General features: G+C 48.2%; 1 protein-coding gene across 1 annotated transcript in view; it reads left to right on the forward strand.

The window, feature by feature from the left end:
* TRHR (thyrotropin releasing hormone receptor) overlaps window positions 1-18,146 on the forward strand; it is a 77,206-nt gene that overhangs the window by 20,413 nt on the left and 38,647 nt on the right. The window contains exon 2 of the mRNA XM_068234924.1: window positions 12,396-13,325. Within this exon, the coding sequence (XP_068091025.1) occupies window positions 12,537-13,325 (789 nt within the window). The 5' untranslated portion in view covers window positions 12,396-12,536. The remainder of the gene's footprint in view (window positions 1-12,395; window positions 13,326-18,146) is intronic.

Here is an 18,146-nt window from a genome sequence, read left to right on the forward strand (position 1 = left end):
AGTTAGTTGTACTTACTGTTACTACTTACTGTACTCGGAGTCTAGGACACTCAGTCACTGTTCATAGGCTACTAGCTCCTGCGTGTGTGCACTCACTGTCTGTGTACACACACTACACACACTCTATTTCCTTCTGATAACTGATTGATTATTGTAATTAGTTAGTTGTACTTACTGACTGTTACTACTTACTTACTTACTGTACTAGGGACACTCACTCAGTCACTGTTCATAGGCTAGCTCCTGCGCGTGTTTGCGCGTGCATGCACTCACTGTCTGTAGTGTACACACACTAAATTTACTTGTGATTACTACTGATTATTGTAACTGCTAGTTGTACTTCCTGACTGTTACTACTTACTTACTGTACTAGGGACACTCACTCAGTCACCTCACCCACCAAACCACTCCATTAAAGTACCCCACTTTTCACCCGCCCTTTTAAAAAACTTTTGTCTATACGCCCAAAACATCGAAGATGTCTGGAAGTGGCAGCCAGCGCGGTTTGGGCAAGGGGAAGGGCAGCAAGGGAATCAGGAGGAGAGGGAGCAGCATTGTGGCAGGCCGCGGCCGCGCCACCATGCACAGTTCCGCAGCAGCAGCGTCAGTGGCTAACATTCCTCCCATAGCCACTGGCCGTGGACGCCTTGGGCGCCGCCCAGCAGGAGCATCCGCAACTCATGCTGCAGAGACACAGCAGCAGCAGCGTGTAGCACCTGCTCCGATTTTCCTCCAGCCGGGTCGGAAACGTCCCATTGAGGAAAAGCATGCAGACACTGTGGTGCAACTCATGACGGAGCATGAGCAGCCCGCCATCAGCTCTGCATCCGAGGCCTCCACCCTCACCACCACCACCACCACCCCTGTTCGCAGCAGTCGCCCAGCAGGGTCTGGGGAGGAGGCCAGTTCACCGTCACTCGCCGACCTGTCATTCAGCAGTCTTTTGACCCCAGGCATCATGAGTAAATTGTCTGCTGTTGTTGGCGATCTTGAGGAGGAGATGCTGATGGGCACTTTGGGGGATGAGGGATTGGACAGCAAGACTGTGGCGACAGTCAAGCAGCCCATCCATGCATCAGGAGAGGAGTTTGGGGGGTCATCATCCCAGCAGGACATGTTTCAGGAGGGGGAGGATGATGATGACCCGGTGACAGACAGAGACTGGGTGCCACCACCTCCAGGGGATGTCGTCCTCAGCAGCTCTGAGGAGGAGGATGCGCTTGTGGGCCTTGCAAGGAGGCGCATCATTGCAAGCATTGGCAGCAGTAGGCAGGTCCCACAGCCTGCTGGTGTCTCAGGCTCAGCAGCAGCAGCAGCAGCATCTGCCAGTACCACCACCAGCCGCACCCAAGCCCCCCCCCCCCCAACCACCACAGGGAGACAGGCAGCAGCGCTTCCATGCCGTAGGGGGATGTTTCTGTCACCAATCTGGCGATATTTCACCATGCCCACTGTGTACAGCAAGTACGCCACTTGCAACCACTGTCAGCGGAAGTTGAGCAGAGGTGCAGACCCCTTAAAGTTCAGCACCAGCTCGCTCATCAACCACCTTGCTGCGAAACATTTCCACCAGCATGAGGAGTTCCAGAGGCTGAAGGCATCTGGTGCTGGCAGTGGCACCACACCCATCACTGCACAGCCTTCAGCAGCAGCAGCAGCAGCAACAGCAGCCACCCGCCCTCCTGCTCCTCCAGCAGCACCAGCAGGAGTGCGGAAACGCACTGCTCCTCCCCCCTCTGCAACTCCTGCTGCCGACACTGAGGCCTGTTCTGGCAGCCAGTCCTCAGTGGCCTCCTCCGCTGTGTCTGCTGATTCCCGTGCCAGCAAAAGGCCACGCCAGAGCCTTTTGAGCGAGTCCTTCCAGGGGGTGGTTAGGGCTCTGCCTCCCAGCAGCCGTCGCGTGCGGCAGCTGAACGGCTTGCTGGCACGGGCCATGTGCTCCCAACTCCTGCCGTACACGCTCGTGCAGGAGGGGAGCGACATTCGTGCGCTGCTTGCTTGCGCAGCCCCAGACTGGCAGCTCCCCAGCAGACACTTTTTCTCCCGCAAGGCCATTCCTGCACTGCACCGCTTTGTGATGGCCAATGTGGAGCGAGGGCTGGAGCACGCGGTTGGTGAAAGGGTCCACGTCACCATGGACTCCTGGAGCAGCCGCTTCGGGACAGGCCGCTACCTGTCCTTCACTGTCCACTGGGTCAGCTTGGTGGAAGGGGGTGAGGATGGGAGAGCAGCAGCGGGCACAGCAGCAGCAGCAACACAGTGGGTGGTGCCACCCCGCAGGGTCAGGGGAACTGCAGCAGGTTCCTCCGATCCTCTGCCATCCTCCGGCACACCTGGCCAAACCCCCCGCCTCAGCAGCAGCGTGAAGGCCCGCCACTGCCAAGCGCTGCTGCACTTGGTCAGCCTTGGGAAGACCAAGCTGACGGCAACCCATGTGTTGGCCAAACTCCAGGAGCAGGAGAGGATTTGGCTGACCCCCAGAGGCCTCAGAGTCGGAGAGGTGGTGGCCGACAATGGGGCCAATCTGGTTGCCGCAATAGACAGGGGAAACCTGACCCACATCCCCTGTCTTGCCCACGTGCTGAACCTGGTGGTGCAGAAGTTCTTGCGCACCTACCAGGGGATGGGCGAACTGCTGGAAACGGCAAGGAACGTTGTGCGTCACTTCCGGCGCTCGGCTGCAGCCTGTGCGAGCCTGGAAGACGTGCAAAAGGAGCTGGATCTGCCACGCCATCGGCTGATCCTTGACGTTCCGACTCGCTGGAACTCCACCCTGGCGATGTTGGAGCGTCTGGTTGAACAGAAGCGCGCTGTCAAACAGTACCTTGCCCTGGCCACTGTTTCCGCCGCTCAGAGAAGGGACAAGACCAGCAACATCCCGTCCATCGTCCCCGATGATGACTGGAGGCACATGCAGCAGGTGTGCTTAGTGCTGGCTCCCTTTCTGCAGGCCACTAACATGGTGAGCAGGGACCATGCTATGGTCTGCGAGTGGGTGCCCCTGGTTTGTCTGCTGAACAGGGCCCTCGATGCTTTGCTGGAACAGGGAGCGGCAGCCTTGGACCAGCAGGAGCGGCAAGCAGCTGCACAGTCCACCTCTGAGGGGGAGGAGGAGGAGGACTTGGTGGAGGTCCCTGACCTTGCTGCTGATGAGGGGGAGCAGCACAGTGCAGCTGAGTTGGTGCGGGGGTGGAGAGAGGATGAGGCTGACGAGGCAGAGGAGGAGGATGAGGACAGCAGCACTGCCGTCGATGTGCCAGCAGACGTGGCCCGCCTCTTCCCAATGGCAGCGCACATGCTGACGTGCCTGCGCAGAGACCCCAGGGTGATCCAGATGAAGCAGAGGGAGGACATCTGGATCAGCATGATGTTGGACCCACGCCTCAAGGGGAAGTTGAGCCAGTTCCTGCCGCCTGCAGGAGGAGACCCAGCGCAACAAATAAGGAGCTTGCAGCAGGCCCTTGTTGAGCGCTTGGAGGAAGCCTTCCCCCAGCCTTCCACCCCCACTGTCCAGCAGCCAGCACAGAGGCAGCAGCAGGTGCCTGCATCCAGCAGCAAGCGCCCCACAGACCTGCTGTCTCTCAGCCACGAGCTCTACAGGACTGTAGAGGCTCCGGCAGCAGTGACTAGAGAGGAGGTGCATGCAGCAGCATCCTCCACCGGTCACAGCCAGCGCCTGACCCGCATGGTGGCTGACTACATGGGGTCCTACAGCGGGCTTGACAGCGATGCCCCTGTTGATCCCATGGAGTATTGGGTCAAGCGCCTGGAGATCTGGAGCGAGCTGGCGCAGTACGCCCTGGAAGTGCTGTCCTGCCCCCCTTCCAGCGTGCTGTCCGAGCGCTGCTTCAGTGCAGCTGGTGGTGTGGTCACCGAGAAACGCTCACGTCTGTCTCACAAGTCTGTGGACAGACTGACGTTTCTCAAGATGAACCAGGCGTGGGTGGAAGGCGAGTTCCTGGCCCCTGTTGTCGGCGAGAGGGGGACATGAACTGGCTAAGAACCATCGTTAATGTGCCTTACCACCCTTTACCACCTCCTGGCTCCTGCTCACTAAGCCAGCCTGGTTCACTTTGACTATTACGTCGCCTGCAGCCACACATTTTACACCTACAGTGGGCTGCTGTGTACTGCCCTTCTGCTGTCTGTCTGTGTTTCCCACTGCCAGGGTACACAGATTTACCTTCTGCTGCCACTCTGCCACCAGCTATTACGTCAAACAATAGCTATATATCTGTGTAATTTGTTTTACAAACAAAACCAAAAAACCATTAAAAAAAAAAAAAGGTTTTATTTTTCTGAGGTGCCCGGGTTGAAAACTGTGTTGTCCCAGTTGTGTATTGGACACGATGTGGGCTGCACGACCGCTGTCTGGGACCTCCTGTTGTGTTCATTTACGGCCCTGGTATCACCGCTAGGTACCAGGGCTATTATGTCACGCTGCCTGCCTGCTGCCACACTCACACTACTCCTCCATTCCTCCTGCTGCTGCTGTCTGTCTGTGTTTCCCACTGCCAGGGTACACAGAATTACCTTATGCTGCCAGTGTGCCACCAGCTATTACGTCAAACAATAGCTGCACACATAATTACTCCTCCATTCCTCCTGCTGCTGCTGCTGTCTGTCTGTCTGTGTTTCCCAACGCCAGGGTACACAGATTTACCTTCTGCTGCCACTCTGCCACCAGCTATTACGTCAAAAAATAGCTATATCTGTGTAATTGGTTGTAAAACCAAAACTACAAAACCATTACAAAAAAAAAGGTTTAATTTTTCTGAGGTGCCCGGGTTGAAAACTGTGTTGTCCCAGTTGTGTATTGGACACGATGTGGGCTGCACGACCGCTGTCTGGGACCTCCTGTTGTGTTCATTTACGGCCTGGTATCACCGCTAGGTACCAGGGCTATTATGTCACGCTGCCTACCTGCTGCCACACTCACACTACTCCTCCATTCCTCCTGCTGCTGCTGTCTGTCTGTGTTTCCCACTGCCAGGGTACACAGAATTACCTTCTGCTGCCAGTCTGCCACCAGCTATTACGTCAAACAATAGCTGCACACATAATTACTCCTCCATTCCTCCTGCTGCTGCTGCTGTCTGTCTGTCTGTGTTTCCCAACGCCAGGGTACACAGATTTACCTTCTGCTGCCACTCTGCCACCAGCTATTACGTCAAAAAATAGCTATATCTGTGTAATTGGTTGTAAAACCAAAACTACAAAACCATTACAAAAAAAAAGGTTTAATTTTTCTGAGGTGCCCGGGTTGAAAACTGTGTTGTCCCAGTTGTGTATTGGACACGATGTGGGCTGCACGACCGCTGTCTGGGACCTCCTGTTGTGTTAATTTATGGCCTGGTATCACCGCTAGGTACCAGGGCTATTATGTCACGCTGCCTACCTGCTGCCACACTCACACTACTCCTCCATTCCTCCTGCTGATGCTGCTGTCTGTCTGTGTTTCCCACTGCCAGGGTACACAGAATTAGCTTCTGCTGCCACTCTGCCACCAGCTATTACGTCAAACAATAGCTGCTCACATTACTCCTCCATTCCTCCTGCTGCTGCTGCTGTCTGTCTGTGTTTCCCACTGCCAGGGTACACAGATTTACCTTCTGCTGCCACTCTACCACCAGCTATTACGTCAAACAATAGCTGCACACATAATTACTCCTCCATTCCTCCTGCTGCTGCTGCTGTCTGTCTGTGTTTCCCACTGCCAGGGTACACAGATTTACCTTCTGCTGCCACTCTGCCACCAGCTATTACGTCAAAAAATAGCTATATCTGTGTAATTTGTTGTAAAAACAAAACCAAAAAAACCAAAAAAAAAAAAGGTTTAATTTTTCTGAGGTGCCCGGGTTGAAAACTGTGTTGTCCCAGTTGTGTATTGGACACAATGTGGGCTGCACGACCGCTGTCTGGGACCTCCTGCCTGCTGTGTTTATTTACAGCCCTGGTATCACCGCTAGGTACCAGGGCTATTATGTCACGCTGCCTGCCTCATTGACTGCCTGCTGCCACACACTCATCCTCCTCCTCCTGCTGCTGAATTTACCTCCTGCTGTCTGTGTGTTTCCACTGCCAGGGAGCACATACAATGGCGCTTCCAACATGCGTGCGCCACCAGCTATTTGTTACGCTCAAAAATAGCTGCATTTCTTTAAAAAAAAAAATTTGAAAAGAGAAATAAGTGAAGAAGAAGACGATATAGAAGAAGATGAAGAAGATGAAGAAGAAGAAGAAGAAGAAGAAGAAGAAGAAGAAGAAGAAGAAGGAGAAGAAGATGATGATGAAGAAGATGAAGATGAAGAAGAAGAAGATGAAGATGAAGAAGAAGATGAAGAAGATGAAGAAGAAGAAGAAGATGATGAAGAAGAAGAAGATGAAGAAGAAGAAGATGAAGAAGATGAAGAAGATGAAGAAGATGAAGAAGAAGAAGATGAAGAAGAAGATGAAGAAGATGAAGAAGAAGAAGATGAAGAAGATGAAGAAGATGAAGAAGAAGATGAAGAAGATGAAGATGAAGAAGATGAAGAAGATGATGAAGAAGATGAAGAAGATGAAGAAGATGAAGAAGAAGAAGATGAAGAAGATGAAGAAGATGAAGAAGATGAAGAAGATGAAGAAGATGAAGAAGAAGAAGATGAAGAAAATGAAGAAGAAGATGAAGAAGATGAAGAAGAAGATGAAGAAGATGAAGAAAAAGAAGATGAAGAAGAAGAAGATGATGATGAAGAAGATGAAGAAGATGATGAAGAAGAAGAAGACAATATAAAAGAAGAAGAAGATATAGAAGAAGATATAGAAGAAGAAGATATAGAAGAAGAAGATATAGAAGAAGAAGAAGAAGATATAGAAGATAAAGAAGAAGAAGAAGAAGTATATACAGTACTGAACAAATTTCTGGACATAACTTCTCTTTTCAACTTTTTTTTTTTAAAGGAACATCCCCACATAATCACTTGCTGTTGTTACTTGGAAAAAAAGAGGTTTCTTGCATCATTCACCCTCAAAATAAGTGTTGGAAGCTATTTAAGGCCATTTCGAATAGTCAGCTCGAATAATGAGCTCGAATACCGACTCGAATAGTGAGCTCGAATTCCGAGGTCGAATCGAATAGTAAAAATTATTCGACTCGAATATTCGACTGACCTCGAATAATTTACTATTTGAATTCGACCTAACTCGAATTTTGAAAAGGGGTATTTGAGCACCACTGATGCAGTGCGAACTATCTATATTTTCCTTGGATTTCTAATCTGCATTGAGAGAATAAAAATGAGATGTTTAGGGGCGCTATCTTCTGTTAGACAGTAAAAGCCACGCTACAACCACCCAGCTCTACAAAGCAGAACTATGATGTGACTGTGGAGATGCTGCTGACCTAGTTTATAGCTTTGTAGAAACTCAGAACAGATCTGTGGGCTGTGTACAGAACAGCAGCTCAACTGAATACAGGAGGCACTCCGCATAAAATAATAAAAAACATTTCAGATGGAGGGTGTCTTTCCTCACTCACATGGACAGTAAACAAAAAATGTGTGTTCTGTGTGTATTTGCTGAATAAATATTCTGGGTAATTGGGTAATCTAAGTGTCATGGGGCTGGGTATGCAGGGCAGTTTGTAGGCTAAAATGCACCCAGGGAGAGGGTGTTAAAAATCCCCCCCTCTGTGGAGCCAGGTATAGGTGCCCACAGTATAGGTTAGCCAGGTCTAGTTGCCCCCAGTATAGTTAGCCAGCTATAGGTCTCCCCCAGTATAAGTAGCCAGACATAATTGCCACTAGTATAGGTTAGCTGGGTAGGTGCCGCTAGTATAGGGTAGCCCGTATAGTTGCCACCAGTATAGGTTAGATAGGTAGGTGCCTTCAATATAGATAGTCATGTATAGTTGCCCCGAGTATAAGTTAGATAGGTAGGTGCCCCTAGTATAGGTTATATAGGTAGGTGCCCGAGTATAGGTTAGATAGGTAGGTGCCCCCATTATAGGTTAGATAGGTAGGTGCCCCTATAATAGGTTAGATAGGTAGGTGCCCAGAGTATAGGTTACATAGGTAGGTGCCCAGAGTATAGGTTACATAGGTAGGTGCCCAGAGTATAGGTTGAATAGGTAGGTGCCCCCAGTATAGGTTAGATAGGTAGGCTCCCCCAGGATAGGTTAGATAGGTAGGTTCCCCCAGTATAGATTAGATAGGAAGGTGCCTCCAGTAAAGGTTAGATACGAAGGTGCCTCCAGTATAGGTTAGATAGGTAGGTGCCCTCAGTATAGGTTAGATAGGTAGGTGCCCGCAGTATAGGTTAGATAGGTAGGTGCCTCCAGTATAGGTTAGATAGGTAGGTGCCCCGAGTATAGGTTAGATAGGTAGGTGTCCAGATTATAGGTTAGATAGGTAGGTGCCTCCAGTATAGGTTAGATAGGTAGGTGCCCAGAGTATAGGTTAGATAGATAGGTGCCCAGAGTATAGGTTACATAGGTAGGTGCATCCAGTATAGGCACAGCGGCGGGGGGAGCAGGTATAGCGTAGTTACAACTCACATTCCGCGATCCCCTGCACCCTCTATCTCCTTCCTGACCCAGGCGTCTGTCTGCCCACTTCACTCCTCCAACAACCTCGTCCTAACCACCCCACGCATCTCGCATCCCCATGCATGACTGTGCAACTCTCTCCCACTGATCATCAGGTTTGCCCCCTCCTTCGCGGATTACTTGGGAGCACTGAAGGAAGATTTTGCCGGCGAGGGCCGCAAAATATTGTATCGAGGGCCGCAAATGGCCCGCGGGCCGTGAGTTTGAGACCCCTGCTCTAGATTGTAAGCGTTTGGCAGGGCCCTCTCTCCTTGCGTATCATACATGACTGTGTACACTTTACACACAGAATAATCTATTATTGGGACTACTACTCCAGTGTATGATCTGGCATTGTGTGTCTTACTGCTTATTACCTGTATTGTGTTGTCTGTCACCCCTGTTATCATTGTCTGTAATCTTATTTATTGTACAGCGCTGCATAATTTGTTGGCGCTATATAAATCCAATAAATAATAATAATGAAGCCCCACACTTTCTAGTTACTCTACTGTTGCCACAGTGTGTATCCTTTCAGAGATCATTCCCTTGGCAACTGCCTAAGTTGTCTATGACTCGAAACAGCTGTGTTTGCAGAATGCAATGTTCCATCCTTTTCTTTTTTTTTTTACTATTCTCTACATTCCTTTACTAGATGAATAATGCACCTCCATGACCCCCAAAGTAAGACTTTTTCCTTGTAAATCTAATTTGGCACAACAGCCCTGCCTCTCTCTATTCACAGAACAGGACCTGCAGTGTGTATACTGGCAAGGGAGCGGGTAAGCCTGTGCGTCTCACAGCTTCCAGTGATTATGCCACTGTCGGTACAGCAGTGATCCGGTTAGGGACGTATCTGAATGAGTGTGGCTGGTGAGAGTTCCCTCCCGCTGTGGTGTATATCGCTGTGCTGCTCTCTCCTGCTTCCAGCAGTGCAGAGTCACATCTTCTGCAGGAGGTGTGATTATTATGTACCTCAGAGGAACTCAGCGCTAGAAAGACATTTATATAACAAGACATGAAAAGCATAAGAGGGAGATGGGGAAAAACATCGGAAAAAAGTCACGTTACAAAAAACAAAAACTTCACACATCACTGGTATGGAGATGAACACGTTCTACTTTATTGAGAATTGTACACAGTCGTTTATTTCTTTATTTGCGTCCCGAGCATTTTGGATGGATTTTAAAGGATACCCAACTGAAATGTGACATGATGAGATAGACATGGGTATGTACAGTGCCTAGCACACGAATAGCTATGCTGTGTTCCTTTTTTTCTTTCTCTGCCTGAAAGAGTTAAATAGAAGGTATGCAAGTGGCTGACTCAGTCCTGACTCAGACAGGAAGTGACTACAGTGTGACCCTCACTGATAAGAAATTACAACTATAAAACACTTTTCTAGCAGAAAATGGCTTCTGAGAGCAAGAAAGAGATAAAAAAGGGGAATTTCTCATCAGTGAGGGTCACACTGTAGTCACTTTCTGTCTGAGTCAGGACTGAGTCAGCCACTTACATACCTGATATGTAACTCTTTCAGGCAGAGAAAGAAAAAAGGAGGACCTTAAAGAGGACCTTTACCGAAAGATACGGTAATAGTAGGGGAAGAAAGATAAATCAAGACATTGCAAAGTGAGAAGTTATAACATAGAAGATAGATCACGAAATGATTGATACTCGCCGTGTAACTCACTCATGTTGTTTGACTCTCCGTGAGCCTGGAGGTCATCATCTTTACTGCTGGACTGCTGGAGTTTATCTATAAAAACACCCCCTAACAAAGTGAAAGGCTTCCTGGATCGGCGGTACCGGGTCCCGTCACTTCCAGCGGACGCGGCCAATTGTCCGCATCACAGGGGCTCCCTCCATACCCGTACGCATGCGGCTGCGCAGTAAGCAGCCTCACGCGTACGTATATGAAGGGAGCCCCGTGTGATGCAGACAATTGGCCGCGTCTGCCGGCCGACTGGCGGCCATGACGGGACTCGGTACCGGCGGATCCAGGCAGCAAAGGACGGCGGCGTGGGAGCGATCCAGGCGTATGGGGCTGGAGGAAGCCCCAGGTATGTATAGAATCTTTTTCCTGGGGCCTCTGGTTCCCTTTAAGTAGCGTGACCCTTGCTACGGTAATGTGCATTACTAACGAGCGTTACTGATTGCAGCGCACGTTGCCTTAGCAACGGCTGCACTACTTAAGTAGCTTGGGTTGCACTAGAAGCATAACTTGTGGTTCTTACTGGTGGAAGTAAGGGTTATATGCTGTGCGCAGTCTGTGCATGCCAATGTTACTTTAGATACATGCATCTACCCAATAGAGTGGTAGAAAGAAAAGAAGAAAAAGAGGGATTATTTCCAGTGATTTGGAATCCAAATAAAAATTGTTAATGGTATTATATCATCTGTTTACCCTTAAAAACTGTGATTTATACTAAAATTGCCCCACAGAGGACCTTGACAATAAATGTCCATAACAGTCAGTGGTGTAATCTGTACTAAAAACAAAAAATAAATAAATTACAGGTAATCCCTGACTTGTGAAATTCCTGCCCGGAAATGTGAAATTTGATTCTGTGGGAACAAGAGAACTTTTTTTTTTTTTTTTTTAAAAAGACCTTGTCGTTTTTTACAAAATCGATTTTAAAAACTCAAAGAAAAAATGTTCTTTAAACTGGTAAAATGACATTTTCTGCGGTACACTGAGGGAAGAGGGGGACAGAAGTGACAAAGTGGGAGAACAGAGTTGACACAGAGGGGGACACTGGAGGCACAGGGGAGCACAAAGGAGGTACAGGGAACAGAGATGGCACAGTGTTCCGACTTATAGACAGATACAGGTTAAGAATGAACCTACAGTCCCTATCTCGTTCTTTAACTGGGCACTACCTGTATTCACAAACAACACAGTTTATAAAAATCCATGGCTATAACGATAGTCCACAAGGTCCACACATTGGGAACCGGGAACAAATTTTTTTTTGTTCCATTTCGCCTGCATTACAGCACAAGTTCTTGACCACCGATCATCGTTTTGGGGTCATAGTAGATCCCTGTGTCAAGGCACAGACCGACAAGCTTAACAAGAGATCATGATTAATGGAGACCTTCCAAAAACAAACAAACAGATTTTATATTATTACACCTAACCTATAGAAAGGAACAAATTCACCAGTTACCTAGTAGGTTCATAAAAGAACTGACTTCAAATAAGAGACGGTGGGTCACCAATCAAAAATTTGATTGGCCGAAAGGGAAGGAAGTGGACCTGAAAGGAAACCATACACCAAGCTGCCGATTACTACCATGCACATATACATAACATTACAACCATAGGAAGGTCCCCAACATTATAGACTGTAATATGGTCTAGGTAGAATACTGTGCAGGGAAGTAACTAGAGGGAAGCAGACCCTGCGATCATAGCCCCCTAGGCCTAGGGCTGTTGGGGACCTAAATTACTAACCTTCCCTTCCTCCAATACAGGTGGCTACACTTTAAATGTGTGGGAACTTGGGAAGATAATGAGGGATGACCACACTTGTTTTATGACCCTTGTGATTTGGGCCCCAAGGCCGTGTACGGCATTAAGAGGAGGCAAGGGAAGGGGTGTGGACATTGAGGGGACATATATGAACATTGTTGAAGTTTTGATGGGTAGCCCCATTAATTTTAGTTACACCACTGATACTATAGTAGTGGACCTGTATAATGTGAGGTTCTCAAAGCAAATAGAGAAAGAAAACAATTCAGACCATTGGAATAAGATAATTATTTCATGACTGGTGCATATGTATAGTTCCGCCATTGAGTCATGGTTATTTTTCCTTTACAGAGAAAGTGCTTCTCTATCGAAGTTGGAGTATCGGGACACTGAGTGCATCTTGTGAACAAAACAGAGGAAAAGGAACACATTTTCCTAGCTAACTTCTACAAGGATGTTTTTCGACCTAAGAGCAGCTCTGACCTTGTGAACATGGAAAACCAAACATCCACTTCACTCAATGACACGGCCCTCCAAGACAGAGAATGGATTGGTTTGGAGTACCAGGTTGTCACCATTTTCCTGGTGGTTGTCATCTGTGGACTTGGCATAGTTGGCAATATTATGGTCGTACTTGTGGTCCTAAGGACTAAACACATGAGAACCCCAACCAACTGCTACCTTGTTAGCCTTGCCATAGCTGACCTCATGGTCTTGGTAGCAGCTGGACTTCCCAATATCACCGACAGTATCTATAACTCATGGGTATATGGATACATGGGCTGCCTGTGCATTACTTACCTCCAGTATTTGGGAATCAACGCTTCGTCATGTTCCATAACGGCATTTACAGTGGAGAGGTACTTGGCCATCTGCCATCCAATCAAAGCCCAGTTCCTGTGCACTATCTCCAGAGCCAAGAAGATAATTGTGTTTGTCTGGCTCTTCACCTCCCTTTATTGCATGATGTGGTTCTTCTTGCTTGATCTCAACACCACGGTCTACAGAGATGGCACCGCTGTCAACTGTGGCTATAGAGTTGAGCGGAGTTACTACTCTCCAATCTACTTAATCGACTTTGCTGTATTCTATGCTGTGCCAATGACATTGGCCACTGTTCTGTATGGGCTCATTGCAAGAATCCTGTTTCTGAACCCGATACCATCTGAGCCCAAGGACAATGTAAAGGCTGGAAGAAGCCATTCAACTCATCAGAACAAGGCATTCAACTCCAAACTGTCAACAAGGTGTTCTAATAACACCATTTCCTCCAGGAGACAGGTAATTTCTATTTATTTTTCTCTTTATAAAGAGGTAGATAGAGGAAGACAATACAATAACATTTGTAAAGTGCTTTTCTCCCATAGGACTCAAAGCGCATAGATATTTCTCAGATCAATAAAGGGTTGCAGGCCGGACTGTGTTACAGTGGAAACAGGTGTTCATAAATGACAGACTAAACAGGTGGCTTTTCAGTTTTGACTTTTATGCTTCCAGGGATGGAGATGTCCCGATTGGGTCTGGCAGGGAGCAGGGCCGGTTCGAGGCAGAGGCGAGAGAGGCTCCAGCCTCAGGGTGCAGTGTAGGACGGGGCACACAACTCAGTTAGCTATCACTCCCCCATTGTGTTTGAAGCAGAGATAAATAAGAAAAGGGGATACATGGCAGTGACTGCAAGCCAGATAACTAGAGATTAAGGTGTTGGGGGTCCTGGGGTGCCTCGTAATCAAATAGCAATCAGTGTTTGACGGCTGGGATGGGAGGGATAGGGGGACGCATTTCAGTGTCTCAGCCTTGTGTGCTGGAGAACCTTGTCCCGGCTCTGGCGGGGAGTTCCAATGTGTAAGGGCAGCATGTCAGAAGGCTCTGTCTCCAAAGGTTTTGAGGTGGACTCTGGAGGTGACCAAATGATTAGAGACTTTTGATCAAAGATTATGGGGAATGTGATGCAGTTGCAACATGTCCTTCAGGTAACCAGGGCCCAGATTGTGCAAGGATTTGAGTGAGAAAGAGGGAGAAAAAGAGAAACAATCAGTATGAAAGAGTGAGAGATATGGATGGTGAAAGATAGACTGGTAGATATATAGAAAAATAGATAGGTAGATAGATATAGATGTATGGGCAGATACACAGGTAAATAAGTTTAAAGGACAGACAGACAAACAGGCATTTTAGGTAGATAGATAGGGGCATATTTAATTCCCCTATCTATCTACCTAAAACATACCATGCGTATATAGCACATGGCAGCTTTACTGGTATTGCACAGTAACACAAGTTCAGGGCCGGTGCTACCATAGAGGCAAAGGGGGCAATTGCCCCAGGGCCCCAGAGCTTGTAGGGGCCCCCAGTGGCTACAAGAGGAAAAAAAAATTTCAAATCCACCTTACAGTTTTTGAGAAAATCGATTTTAACCTCCTTGGCGGTAACCCCGTGTGTGACACGGGGTAAGCCGCCGGAGGGTGCCGCTCAGGCCCTGCTGGGCCGATTTTCATAATTTTTGCTTTGCTGGACGCAGCTAGCACTTTGCTAGCTGCGCCAGCACTCTGATCGCCGCCGGCCCCTGCCCGATCGCCGCTATCTGCTGCGGCGCGGGCCCCCCCCCCCCTCCAGACCCCAGCGCTGCCTGGCCAATCAGTGCCAGGCAGCGCCGAGGGGTGGCCCGGGACTCCCAATGACGTCCCGACGTCAGTGACGTCGGTGACGTCATCCCGCCCCGTCGCCATGGCGACGGGGGAAGCCCTCCAGGAAATCCCGTTCTATGAACGGGATTTCCTGATCGGAGATCGCCGAAGGCGATCGAAGCGGGCGGGGGGATGCCGCTCAGCAGCGGCTATCATGTAGCGAGCCCTCGGCTCGCTACATGATAAAAAAAAAAAAAATTTAAAAAAAAACTGCTGCGCTCCCTCCTGGCGGTATTTTTCATACCGCCAAGGAGGTTAAAGTTTCAAAGGAAAAAAAATACACATTTAAAAACCCGCCGACTTTAATGGTTAATAGCAAATCCACCTTAAATGCTAGAAACCCTAAATTTGCAGGATATGTTAAAGAGATCATTGGGAATAAGAGGGAAAAACAATTTTTTAAAAAGACGTTACAGTTTTTGAGAAAAACGATTTTAAAGTTTCAAAGGAAAAAAGTATACTTTTAAATGCGGTAAATGTCACTTTTAGTAGCAAACCTAACGGTAGTGTAATTTTACATGCATCAAAAGAAAGAGCAATAAATTTCCTGACGGGGTTTCCAGGGGGTCCATACGCAGCCGCAGTGCTTTGGCCAGGGATCGCTATACAGCCGCAATATGGCTGTATGAAGATCCCTGGCATTTTTTCCTACTTTCCCAATTTTTTTTTATGTTTAGAGTGTGGGAATTTTTTTTTTTAAATGATGTGGGGTCCCCCCTCCTGAAACTCTTTAACCCCTTGTTCCCCGTGCAGGCTGGGGTAGCCAGAATGTGGAGCTCCGACCGATTGGGGCTTCACACCCTGACTATACCAGCTGCAATAAAGGCCCCTTAATGTCGATTTTTGTTCCGGGGTATCTGTTGGGGGGGGGGGGGGGCCCAGGTTTTTTTTGCCCTGGGGCCCCATTGTTGCTTAAACCGGCCCTGCACAAGTTGCGATACTTGTCAAACAAACATAGCGTCAGTTACATGAAATTGTCATACGCTGTGTGTGCACCGCACAGTGATTTTACTGGCATTTAGTGAATATACTCAATAGATAGAATACATAACTAGACTGCAAAACCAAATGCTGCTTCTCAGTCAGTAGAATTACATTTAAAGAGGAACTGTAGTGAAAATAACATAATTAATAAAATTGCTTACCGTATAAACGCGAGTATAAGCCGAATTTTTGGGCCCGAAAAAGTGGCTTAAAAGTGGGGGTCTTGGCTTATACTCGAGTCTCCCCCCCCCAAGCGCATCCCCACCATATGCACAGCAGAACTGCTTGGTTTTGTCCCCACCCGCCGTTCTTGATACGCGCAATAGCAGTCTTCTCCCCACCGTACATGTTATGGATGGATGTGTGCCCTCGGGTGCATGCCATTCAAACTCATTATCCGCGCTGTCAGATCCTCTAACTTCCGTGCCCCTGGTTGTGGAACGGCCTTCGCATATGCAGAGCGGTGAGTGATTATACAGGTCTGTGCATCGCTGCATTGGGTTGCTTAGCTTGTCAGTCCGTCCCATTGCTATGACACCCTCTAGTGGCGCCTCACTAGAGGGATCACGTCAGAGATGCGACGGGACTGACAGGCTAAGGAACGGAGTTCAGTGCAGACCGGTAGAATCACACACCGCTCTGCCTATGCGAAGGCCACAGTGCTGTGGTGACCCGGAGTGCGGTCAGTGTTAATGGCAAACATGGCTCTCAATATACAACCCCCCGACCCAGAGCTTGGAAGTTAGAGGACCTGACAGCGCGGATCAGTGAGTTTGAATGGCATGCACCCAACAGCACACATCCATAACAAGTACGGTGGGGAGAAGACTGCTAGTGTCGGTATCATTCACAAGAACGGTGGGTAAGGAGTTCTACACAGCTATTGATGCACAGCTCCGCTGTGTCTACGGTGGGGGTGTTACATTTGTGCATAGTGGGGGCACACATCCATTACAAGGGGGACGACACAGCTATTATTCATCTTACATTATCTCTTATTATATGTAAAGTGACCCGCAATAGACCAAGAAGTAAACTTATAGCATATGGTGATAGAACTGTGTAAATGTAGTGCCATTTCTAGGTAGTTAGTATCTGCCTATGCTCCACTTTTCATTCAGTTGCTCTATTGGGACATTTATTTACAGGACTTGTAGGCAAGATTCACCCTGAAATTCTACCTGCCATTTCCAACCCTCAGCTTATACTTTAGCTTATAACTTTTTCCAGTTTTTTTAGGTAAAAGTTGGAGGGTCGGCCTATACTCGGGTTGTAGATCTATAGTACCTCAGCGCAAAATGGATAACACTTTACCCGTACAACCAGGGTGGTTCACAGTACCTGTTCTCGAAGTTCCCACCTCTGGTGAAATGCGGGGTGTATTCAGAAATCTTGCTGTAATCCCGACAACCTAGGGTCCGCTCCGTATGAAAACAGAGTGACCACGCTAGACGGATTTCCGGAATCCTCGGTCATGTGATCCACGTTGTAACTCGTGGACGTGCCCTCTATGCGTGCCCTCTCTGGGAAGTGGAGGCTACGCTACTACGTTGCAATACTGCTATTATTAAAGCTTTTATCCAGTAAGTGGAACTTTGCGCTTGGTCTTATTGTTAGCCCCTACGGTGTGCACTATTGTGTCTGCGTATCTTTTGCAGTACTATCTGGACGCAGTACTATCTGGACGCAGGTGACGCCGGTGGAACGCATAGAGGGCACGTCCACGAGTTACAACGTGGATCACATGACCGAGGATTCCGGAAATCCGTCTAGCGTGGTCACTCTGTTTTCATACGGAGCGGACCCTAGGTTGTCGGGATTACAGCAAGATTTCTGAATACACCCCGCATTTCACCAGAGGTGGGAACTTCGAGAACAGGTACTGTGAACCACCCTGGTTGTACGGGTAAAGTGTTATCCATTTTGCGCTGAGGTACTATAGATCTACATCCTTTTCCATTGTGCTGTGAAGCCGGCATACCTCTAGCAGCAACTCTCCGTGTCAGCGCTGCCTTTTTCTTGACTGACTATACTCGGGTTGGCTTATACTCGAGTATATACAGAATTTTATTATTTTTCTTAACAAAATTAATTTATAGATTATTTAGCCTTTTTACAAATTGAATCTATAGATTACTTAGTCAGTGTTTGCCCATTGCAAAATTTTTCCTCTGCCTGATTTACATTCTGTATTACAGGTGGTAGTCCTGCCAGGTGATCTGTACGGAATGTTTGTTACTGAAAGTTCTATGCACAGATGGATTGCTTGCTTGGCAGATGGAAAAAGCCGTTATTTCCCAGAGTGCAATGAGGTTTACAGCAAACTGTCAGGGTCATGGTCATGACATCATACTGGGGGAGGGGTTTCACCGCCAATATCAGCCACACAGACCCCCTGATGGCCTGTTTGAGAAAAGGTAGAGATTTCTCAGGG

Source organism: Hyperolius riggenbachi, chromosome 5 (assembly GCF_040937935.1).
Source record: "Hyperolius riggenbachi isolate aHypRig1 chromosome 5, aHypRig1.pri, whole genome shotgun sequence".
Classification (NCBI taxonomy): Eukaryota; Metazoa; Chordata; class Amphibia; order Anura; family Hyperoliidae; genus Hyperolius; species Hyperolius riggenbachi.